This window comes from Mercenaria mercenaria, unplaced genomic scaffold (genome assembly GCF_021730395.1).
Source record: "Mercenaria mercenaria strain notata unplaced genomic scaffold, MADL_Memer_1 contig_1051, whole genome shotgun sequence".
NCBI lineage: Eukaryota > Metazoa > Mollusca > Bivalvia > Venerida > Veneridae > Mercenaria > Mercenaria mercenaria.
Window position 1 is genome coordinate 1 of NW_026459023.1, and position 11,830 is coordinate 11,830.

An 11,830-nucleotide genomic window follows, 5' to 3' on the forward strand; every position below is an offset into this window, starting at 1 on the left:
GATCCGTAGATCTGTGCTCTCCCTATTGAGCTAAGTGGGCAGGCTTTGTCATTTCAGTATAAATTAAATCGTTTTGCTTGAACAGTAATGTTTAAGTGACCAATTTTAAGTCATGTTAAAGTGATTTTACAACCACATATAAATCATGTAAGTGTATTTCTTTACAAGAAATTAATCATTGATTTATGAAAACCTTAAAATCATATATCAATATTGAAATTTATGCTTGTTTTGCAAGATGAGTCTTAACGCAAAACCAGGATATATTTGCTTTCAATTTGATTAAATTGTATAAAACATTAATTTGTCATTTTGTAGAGTTGTGGTAGATACGCCAAAATCCCAAATAGTACGATAGCTATGAAAATGGACGGAGGTCAAATGCAATATTGTTACGAGTGCTGCTCATTGGACAACTGTAACAAAAACTTATGCAAACATTCCAGCCGTAAGTACAATTTCACAGAATAACATTTTGTTACTGAAGACACATGTTATAACACGAGGTGAAAGAAGCCAATAAAATACAAGTGCGATACACGTATATGAAAATTAACGTGTTTGTTGCAGTATAATTTGTGGTATAATTTGAAACATTACAGAAATTATCTTTACTGTTTCAGCGGCATCTTGTGCTGATGATGAAAATGTTGATTGTGCCCGATGGAACTCTATTTTCAGTATATGCGAGGATATCAATAAAGCAAAGCTTATTTGTCCAAAATATTGCAACCTTTGCCATGTAGGTACGTAATCATGAAAATTCGACATCTTGGTTGGACAGTACTTTTACGGTATGATATTGAGTTCTCTTGTCAAATATCATATACATATTAACTAACAATTTATGATTTTTAAAACAAAAACATATACTATTCAAACTAGTTCGGGTTTAACGCCGTTTTTCAACAGTATTTCAGTCATGTAACTGCGGGCAGTTAACTTAACCAGTGTTCCTGGATTCTGTACCAGTACAGACCTCTTTTCCGCAAGTAACTGCCAACTTCCCCACATGAATATCAGAGGCGTGGACGAATGATTTCAGACACAATGTCTTTTATCAAATAGTCACGGAGAACATACGCCCTGCCCGGAGATCGAACTCGCGGACCCGCGATCCGTAGACCAACGCTCTCCCTACTGAGCTAAGCGTGCGGGTTAATCAAACTAGACCCCAAACATGTTCTTTCCTAGTTTCCTCATATATACATTAAGGAAATTGAAATTTGCCTCACGTGGTATTTGTTCATCGACAATCATGTCTAAATGTCATTAAGTTTAGGTTTAGTATTTTCAGCTTTAAACACTTAAGAAATAATATGTCGATTTTATCTCAGACATGCAATGTCAAACAGGCTATTGCAGTATAATGTCTTTCTGGCCATATTTCACTGGTTCTCTACATGTCATTTTAGAAAACCAGATATATTTTATAAAACGTGTTATTAACTTATTGCCTGAATTCTATTAGACAAAACAATTAGATATTCAGGGATCACAAAGCTTTAACCCTTAAAAATGAGAAAAACGAAGTAGCGGCCGCAAATGAGTATTAATTTTGCGATTTCTCCATTTGTCATAGGGAATCCAAGCTGCAAATCCATGATTGAAATGGAGACTTTGCATGAACCTTTTTAAATGAATATGAATCATGTAGGTTATAATATCTGCAAAATAGTCATGGACACTTCTGGGGTCTAGTTATAAATTTTGATAAGTACATATATAACATTTACTGAGCAATATACTATTTGCTGGGATTAACTTTTATTATTCATCATTATTATAATATAAAAATTATATTATAAAAGATTATACCAGTGTAATTATTCGTAAAGACGATTGAAGATGTTCAAGTAGCTTCAGCAATAAAAATCTCCTGTAATTATAGTTGACGGAAACTGGTCTCCCTGGTCTTCATGGTCACAGTGTGATGTCACGTGTGAAAATGGAACAAAGTCTCGTGTTCGGTTTTGTAATAATCCCCCACCGCAATACGGTGGCCTTGATTGTCCAGGAGAAGGCACTGATCTGAAAACATGCCAACGGCATTTATGTCCTGGTAGGTTTGCAACTATTACACTTAAAGAAATGAGGTATATATATATATATATAGCTCTCATTTGTTTAATTTGGAGTAGGTATTATGTCCTCCATTGACTGAATATGTTATGATTTTATAGAAATTATAGATAATATATAAACACTATATGATAAAGATACTATGTTCTGTTGCATAGTTCCAACAAGATATAAAACTTTAAGTATAAAAAAGTAAGAGTGCATTTTATGCGATGGTCAAATTAATCTGCCGTCTAAATGGACCGGACGATTTAAAAACAAATTTTAGTGCATGGCGGATGGAGCGACTGGGGACCCTGGGGGACCTGTCCAACAACTTGCGGCATAGGTATGCAGAGCCGGGCCAGATCATGTACCAACCCTGTTCCAGATCGTTTCGGGGACCACTGCTTTGGACACAGTTTTGAGAATGCGTTGTGTAACTCAGGCCCTTGTGCAAGTACTGATTTTCCTTAATTTGAAAATTATATGCATACAGAGTCTTTCGAATATACATACTTCTTTTTAAATTTGTTTTCAAGCAGTTGTGCAAAATGATGTATCCTTCATAGTTACATTGTTGATTTTGACTTAATTCACATATTCGTTAATGTATCATTAATTCTTAAGCAAATTCTCTGTGCACTAAAAGCTATATACTGTTGATATGGAGTTATTATTGATACTTTATACGTACCTGATAAGCAAAATTGGTTTCAAAATTGTAATGCTCTTGAATAATATGTGTTCCAATTTCAAAACGAATAATACGTTAATGCGTGCAACAAAACTGGTTTTAAATATAATATAGTAAGGATAGTAAAAATTATTTATGTAAGCTTTAGACAACCGTATGGAACATGATGGAAGGAGAGCTAATAATGTCAAAGGAAACGAGATTATGTATTTAATCAATTATTGGTATATATTCGCCAGATTGACTTCCCATTTCAACACAATAAATTTATTACATGTTTCTATATTTCCTCATCAGCTGAACAACTAAAACATTTATATTTGTATTAATATTTAAACATTTATATTTAAAAAACATATCTAGACGCGTGTTTTCAAACCCGAACGTTCTTTGTTAAACGTCCTAATACATTTTCCACTGATAATTAGAAATGATCGATAATTCTTCAGTAGTTAAAATAATATAATATTATCTTAACAGTTTTATAGCATGACATTGGTAATTTTCTTTGCATAAATTGCTTATATCCTTATTATTTGTCTGCACTGCAATTATTTCACTGTTATATGCTTTTATGTTACATATTTCACGAGTTTTAATTTTCTGGAAACGCTGGTGACAAGTAATTTGTCTTTTTATCTAAATTAATACTACATTTTCAAAAAACAAGGGTATTTCTTTAGATAAACGAACTAATTTAATTTTACAGATAAAGATAAGGTTCGACGTAGGACTCGAACCTACAACCCCGTGAATGGCAGCTAATTAAAAGCATTTTCTCACCGTTCAGCTACATGCACATGAGACGCTATATCAATTAAGAAATAGATATGCAATACTTATATCTCTATTGAATTTATATAGTGAAATAAGACAATAAGGTTACAGAAATACAGCTGTATACGGAATATTAATGAAAGCCAGGTCAATACTTATTTCCAATACTTCTATATTTTTCTCTCTTTTCTTATAAAATTAACAAAAATGTTGTAAAATTCAAAGTCAAAGGGTAATAACTTTTGTTTTCCGTTTGCGCAGTTACGAATAAATTTGTAGGTAGTTTGCCAGGGCGCCTACCCCGTTAAAATCTTTCTCATTAGAAACCGAAACGGCTTCCGGAGCACATGCTTGAAATGTGAAATGTGAAAACCAAACTAAATCAACTTCAAATCCGTTGTTAAGTTGTTTCAGATTGTGAAGTCATCAATCAAATGTGATGACCAATTACATGTAATCTGCATACGACAAAATGGTTGAACAATCGCGTATATGTTAAAAGCTGTATTACATATCCGGATTTACAAACAGTGACAATATGTTACTTTGGAAGAGATAGAACGTCGCAATAATTGCGACTGTTTTATGAATTGTATCAATCAGCAAAACACTTTTATTGAGAATAAAAGCAAACCAAACATCTTGTCATGTATATTTTTAGTTTGAAACTCACCATTGTTAACATTTATATATCAGTCATCCTATTTTAGTTTATTTTTAGTTTATGAATTGTATTAGTTATCTACTTTAAGTAATTTCATTATTTTGTTAACATACAAAGTGACATTGCCTATTCAGAGACATATTGGTACATTTTAACGCTTTTAAACATTTGTCTAAAACATAGTCTAAATTTATATAGTACAAGGTGGCTGGAGTGACTGGGAAGAATGGGGCAAATGCTCAATAACTTTTGGTATAGGAATACAGAGTCGAGCAAGATCGTGTAATAATCCTGCACCAAAGAGTTACGGCAACACATGTTCTGGACGAGATTTAGATGTCAAATTGTGTTTTCCAGGTATTGTATCACACTAGATCATATTATATTTTTCTATACCATATACCATGAAATATATAATCACAATGATATATATAAAACATTCATGATTGCAAATCTCTTACAACGAGATAATAAGTATTCAGTATCATACCAGAATATAAACATTAATTCCAATTATAAAACATCGATAGAAATAACACTTTACTGTATCAAATATGCACGTCAAAACAATTAAACGTACATCTGTGTTTATTTTCATTATGCACAGATTCAAATATACACTGTTATATAAGGGTTCGTTGTAAAAGAACTGCCTTTCTGGTGACACGCGCGTACGGTTCTTAAATTTTGATCTTTTGTTTCTAGAATAATTATCAAAAAGAAATAATTTAAACAAACCTTAAACGGGCAATGTCAATTTGATGATTATGATTTTAATCCATATAATGGATACTTGGTCATAATGGCAGTTCTGGAGTAAATGTAGCGTAGATTGCGGAGGTGAGTTCGAACTTGATCTAGGTTGTGTTTTAATTCAACAACCTTGAAAGCAGAAGACGATTGCTCTTGACGTTCTACCGGAATTCATGCACGATGAGTGGTACAATTTATATAATTCACACCTATAGGAAGTATACGTTTTTATAGTCATATTTATTGTCTAAATGGGATAGTGCAAAAACCATACTGAGGATAGTCACATTTCAATGCATAAATATAAATTTGGAGGTTATTAACGAACAAAAAATATATCCGAAAGAGTAATTTAATCATAATGTGTTTTAATGTTTAAACGGACAATAGAGTCCCCCGTACATGTAATAAGACCCAGCTTGATTGTAACATCATTGTGTAGGCGACATAAGCGGGCTGGTCGATTCATTTATTGAATATGTTTTAGCAGAGGTTAAATGGGAATAGTTAATGTCCTAGATAGATCAGCTACTATTGCAATTATAAATAGTGTGAAACTGGAGTCCGAAGTGCTTCTGCACAAGCGTGTTATCAAGCGTACTTTAGTTGCTACTGCAGTTAAGAATTTGACTCTCTATGGTCGGAGGAGAAGGAGTAGATGCATAAACAGAAGAGGAAATTCTCTAACACATTCTTTTAATGTAATAAATACTTTTGACAATTAAACTGAACCTGTGTTCAGCTATCTCTTAAAAGCTAGTATGAACCATTCATTCAAATTAAATACTGAAAATGCTGTAATTCCACAGCCCCGACAACATTCGCAAATTTTGAAATTAGTTGACCCACGTTCATCCGTCAGTTAAATTATAATATCCGTTGAATTGCATTTGAAATTAGTGGAACCACGTTCACCCGTTAATTGAACAATAATATCCGTTACATTGCCGCAATAGTTAATCTTTAGGTTCGATAATTGATTATCAAATAAAGCAATACTAAGTATACATGCATGCGCGCTCGCATTGAAATATAAGATGACAGATGGAGAATATATTTCTACTTGATAAGAAGTTCCTGATCCTGGGGAGTTGCTAGGCCGAAGGTTTCAACATTGCGTTCCATGACATTTACGGGAGTTTGAATCATTAGTTTAGACGATAAACTCACAAGTATGTATCTTACAGCCACAGATTGCTATGATGTACTTAAGAAGCAGAATGCAACAAAGAGTGGAGTTTACAATGTAACTTTGTGGCGGTCGAAACAAAAGACACAAGTATACTGTGACATGGAAACTGACAATGGCGGATGGACTGTACGTACTAGATACATTTGTTAGTCTTCATGATATTGTAAGCATATCACAGGAGTAAATATTGGTTAAAACTGGTTCTGTTTGAAATTTGAAGGAGTACGAAAACATGCGTTTAGTATTATTGTTAGAAAATGTTATAAAAAGCGGCATAAAGAACATAAAATCACTCTTTAAAGTTATAACTTAAGAGAATATTTCATGAAGGTAATTTAAACGAAAGCTGATCCATTGGAAACAACATGTTTGCAATTATACAGGTTTTCCAATACCGTTTCAATGGTTCAGTTAACTTCTACAGAAACTCTGCTGAATATGAGAGAGGGTTTGGTGATTTAGGGACAGAATTTTGGTTGGGTAAGGCAACTTGTTTCGTTAATGTAACCAATTTTGTGTTTGCGTTTCTTCTTTTATACATGTCAAAATATCATGTTAAATCTCTCATCTCGTAATCCAATATCTCTGTTTGTCAGTCTAATCTTTGGTTTTATAGAGTGTGTTTACTTAATGTTTCCTATAGAATAGGTTCATTGACTAACACTGTGAGAGTACACAGCAGTATGTCAAGAAGGTGGTATCTCTTTGAAAGCAAAAGCATTTGATCGACATTTCGTCATTTTTTATTTATTTATTTATTTATTTTATTAATTATTTATTACCATTCTATATGCTGTATACACTTTTCAGGACCGTTTATGAAAGATGAAAGTTGAGTGCACTTAATAAACAGTAACATTCAACACTCATGTAAAGCCTTTTGCGTGTTTAATGAATTATTATTTGGTACATGTTACTGCTTGCTAATTCTTAAAGTGTATAAAAAGTCATCAAAGTATGTATAGTTATTACGATTAGCGATTTTTGTCTTATAATAATGCAAACCCATTCGCCTTGCCATTTCATCTCACCTGAACTGTTTTATGGTGAGCTGTAAGTAAAGGCAGATTATCCGGTGTATACAGGACTACTTATCTAACAGAGTGTACAAAATACTTATAAAAGTATGAATCATGGTGTGGTTAGCGAGATATGTCTGACAATAAAATAAAATCTTTTATATCACATGGCCGTCCTTGTTTATGGTTCACTATTAGTATAGATAGCTTGGTATCAGCCGTCCAACGTCAACAGATTTACGAAACAATCTTTCCCTCCGACGCTAAAAGTTAAAATTACACAAGGCTGAATATGTTAACATCCTGGCATAGATATCGCTTTAGATATGTTACAATTGTATACAGCTTGACCACTTTTATGAAAATAAAAACTTAAAAAAACAAGCTTTCCTTAGAGCTCTGCATCAAACTTCTTTCAGTGACCTATCTCATGCTTGTTAAAATTGTTCTTCTCGACGTTTTAAGCGGTACCTAAAATATAACAAACATATAGTGATTTCCTTTTAAGAACAACGCTATATATATAATTGAACGACTTCTAAACATAAACGCATTGATATTACCTTTCATAATACAGTATCTTATGAGTTAAATGACCATGAGTATGTGATCGAAGAAGAACCGAGGAGGCCTTTTCCTTTACTTTTTTTTTATATAACACTGAAGGGAAAAATCAATGTACCATTCATTATACACCATTTTTGATAAGTATTTATTTTTCATCTTATTTCTACTTCTTCTGATTTCGTAGGTCTTAATTTTGTCCAGGAAATGGCAGCTCAAGGTAAAACTGAGTTAAGGTTGGACCTTACGGCAGCTGACGGCACAACTGTTTTCGAAAACTTCCAGAACTTTTACCTCGGATCGAGTCCCTACTTTATTTTATACATTGACCGTGGGACTGGGACAGCTGGTAAAGCACTTTCTTTGATTTTCGAATTAAACTATAGACTTTTTTTATCTATCACTACAAAGCAGGATTCTGTAAATGCTTTTCGACTGCATCATGCTACGAACTAACATTGTCAAATGTTTAATGGATAGCGAAGATTCTTCCATTAGCAAAACAATTTCACCAAATGAGCAAACATCATCTCGATGCCGTGATGTCAGTTAACTATTGCTTGTTGTTTTATTCTTTCATTATAGTAAAGATTTAGAAAACGCTTTAGAGACTGTTAAATAACGTCTTACATATAGCTGCTTTCGGGCAGCATATATATATATTCATTATATATATATTATATTATGTCACATGGGTTAAACAACAACGATCTATACTTTCCTTAACATTGACGTAAAAAAAATTAAGTACGAATGCTATAAAAGTTGAAGGATGGACAGTATAGGACTCTTCTTCATGCACAGTATTTGCCAACAAGTATGGATATTTTAAATATCTAGTAAAGGCTGTTTGAAACCTGTGCCTTTATGTTTAAATGGGTTACATATAGCAATACCTTCCGATTTGAAACTGGTATTATTTTAGCTTAAATAAAGCAAAGACAATTCCAAACTGCGTAAACTTTGCATAAACACATAGTCACTAGGTCAAATGCTATAATAATTATTGCAACTGTGTTGTAAGTTGTGACAAATAATGCTTTATGGCGTAACATTTTGAACTTGAATTGGTAAAAAATCGTAGAATTTAGAAACAAGAAATGCAAGTAAGCCATGATAGTCCTAGTATACACTCTAAAGAGAAATGTCAAGACATGGACACTGGAGACGGAACATTTTCTTGTTTCTAAATTCTACGATTTTCTTCCAATTCAAGTTCAAAATGTTATGCCATGAAGCATTATTTGTCACAATGCATTATTTTTAACATCAGTATCACCAATCAGGCGAAACAACGAAAATTATCCAACAGGGCAAGCCAAGTTTCAAAAAACGCTGTCACAAATGACAATAAGATCTCGATTCCTTTCGAAAACTGACTAGATTCCATCATGAGTTCTAGAGTTCCTGCCCCTGAATTTCTATTTTTACCCTTTCAGCCATATAGAGGTTTCATTTATAATTTGATTTGATGTCAACTTGCATAGAATGTTTTGCTTGATGATATTTAGGCCAAGTTCAAAACTGTGGGATGTGGGGTCAATAATTAGGTCACCAGGTCAAATAAAATGAAAAGCTTGTTGACATCCTAGAGGCCACATTTATGATCCTATTTTCATGACACATGGTCAGAAAGTTTATCCTGATAGTTTCTATGCCAATTTGAAACTGGGATTATATGGAGTTAAAAACTAGGTCACCCGCTCAAATCAAAGAACAAGCTTGTTAACACTTTTGATGCCACATTTATGACACTATTTTCATGAAACTTTGGAAGAATACGTATTTTGATGATTCCGAGACAAAATTCGAAACTGGAGCATGTGGAGTCCAAAATTCTCTAATCAATGGATAAGCTTGTTAACACTCTTGAGGCCACATTTATGACCCTGTCGTCTTGAAACTTGGTCAGAATATTTATCTTGATGATTTCTAGTTTAACAGGCGAGCGATATAGCGTTATCATGATCTTCTTGTTTTTTAGCTCTAGGTAAAAAACGTGATATTGCAAACACGTAATATCGATGGTATTTTTTCAATGATTAGTTGTCTAATAGTATATCAATGTATTTCACAGCTATTGGCCAAAACGTAACCCTGTACATTATGTCAATAATAATATACAACTATTTGATATATTTGCGTTTGAATTTTATACAGTCAAATTATATACATTATAATTTGCCCATCCAGACTGTTAACTTGCTACTTCTACGACCAAATGTGTGTAATAAGAAGAACAACCAGCATATAGGTATTATGTTATTCAAATCCAATGCGCTGTTTGCTTTATACAGTTATTAGAGCAAATAATCAATAAATTTTAGATGAGTCTTTGTACATGTTTATTAAAACGTGTTTAAACGTTTTGAATATCTTTTTTCTTAAAAAAAGGTGATGATAAATATGGTTTATCATATCACAATGGTTGTGCATTTTCCACTTACGATATTGACCGTGATCGGCATTCTATGAACTGCGCAGTCCATGGTCATGGTGCTTGGTGGTACAATGACTGCTACTATGCCAATCTGAATGGGAGATATGCAACACCCGGATCACGAGATCCAAAGGGTATAATCTACCACCAATTTAAAGACTGTTACTCACTGAAAACCTCTAAAATGATGTTTCGGCGAGTCTGACGTCATTATTTTACTTATATTTCATCGGATGTTGTAAAAGTAATAGTGAACAGTTGTGCTAACGTAAGACGTCTGTTGTGTTTTTATGTTTTGATATTATCAGGAAAATATCATATCAAGGTGTCAAATGAATGTACACTATTACACAGGTAGAGCAGAACTTGCTTAATCTTCGGATAGCAGATGCACTTTTTCCATGAGTGGATATGCTTTAGCGTTATTGGTAAGTGTTTGAATAATGGAATCATTTAAACACAACAGATAACAACAAACAAAACATATGTAAAGGGTTTATTCAATAAAGGAAATAATCAGCTTTAAGTCCAGATATGCACCTTTTACTAACAATGTATTATAACATGTCAATTTATGGAAGGTAGTTTAACCCATGCTCAAAATGTAACATGGTAACCAAACCTTTTTGCACACTGACCTATTTAGGTCTCGTAACATGCTGGAAATTGTCATACTAGATATTTCTAAAAAAAACAGTTCTTTTTGTGTATAACACATTACCTGACGGTAGTTCTTAAAAACATTATTATTTTACATTTTGTAATTTCTAAAAACTGAAGCTAAAGTAAATCTATATTTTGAGCTGATTTTTGATGTTTGACTTCATCATTCCTACTGTTTCTATGCTGTCGTTGTTCTGTTACATTTCGTATAATTTATTACAGTAAATATTGATGTTAGTTAAAGACGCTCGGAATAAATTTGTTTTTGTACCGATGTTTGAAAAATCAATGTAACAAACAGTCAGTTAAACCGAACACTATAATGGATTATTGTACAGTGCACATTGTATGTCATTACATCCTTATACAAATCGCCGTTCCATAGTTTGTAAATGTATGCATGCACGTGCCATTGACCGGTCTACAGTTAAACACTAAATTGTGCTGGGCTAAGTCATAATTTAAGGACAAATATGATATACACAAACGAATTTCATTGGATTTTATTGACTACAATCAAGTTTTCATATAAGTTAGAAAATACCTCTGCAGGAGTCAGTATATAAACCAACCTAATGATTATAATAACATGCAAATACATTAACAAGTCTACTGAACAGAGACTGTGAGACTTACAATTTCTTAAAGCATTATCTATTGTAATATTTTTAATATTGCTATTTTCATCTGTTGTAATTGTTTCAATATTCTCGTCTCATGTGTAATAAAAAGATAATTAATTAAGTTCTTTGTTACATGTTTATTTGTATCTGATATTCTTAAAAGGTTTTATGGTTTGTACTCCCATATGTAAGCCCATCAGGCCTTTGCACAAAGGAGGATCCTGCAAAAACTTTAAAAGTACAAAATACATTTTCATGAAGTCAGGTTGGATGACAAATGGCAATGTAGAGGACATCCACGTCGTCCTTTCATTTTATTGTTAGGCAAACAATGTGGTCATTATGGTAACAAATTGTTATAAAATATGACAGAAAAC

The 11,830-nt window shown here is 32.9% G+C and overlaps 1 protein-coding gene across 1 annotated transcript; it reads left to right on the forward strand.

Moving 5' to 3' along the window:
* Positions 1–173: 173 nt before the first annotated feature.
* LOC128551393 (coadhesin-like) lies at positions 174–11,559 on the forward strand. The gene is made up of 9 exons (XM_053532241.1): positions 174–448; positions 624–746; positions 1,892–2,062; positions 2,351–2,521; positions 4,398–4,556; positions 6,140–6,270; positions 6,528–6,624; positions 7,915–8,076; positions 10,122–11,559. The coding sequence occupies exons 1-9, from the start codon at positions 361–363 to the stop codon at positions 10,370–10,372; spliced, it is 1,353 nt and encodes a 450-aa protein (XP_053388216.1). The 5' UTR covers positions 174–360; the 3' UTR covers positions 10,373–11,559.
* The last annotated feature ends 271 nt before the right edge of the window (positions 11,560–11,830 follow it).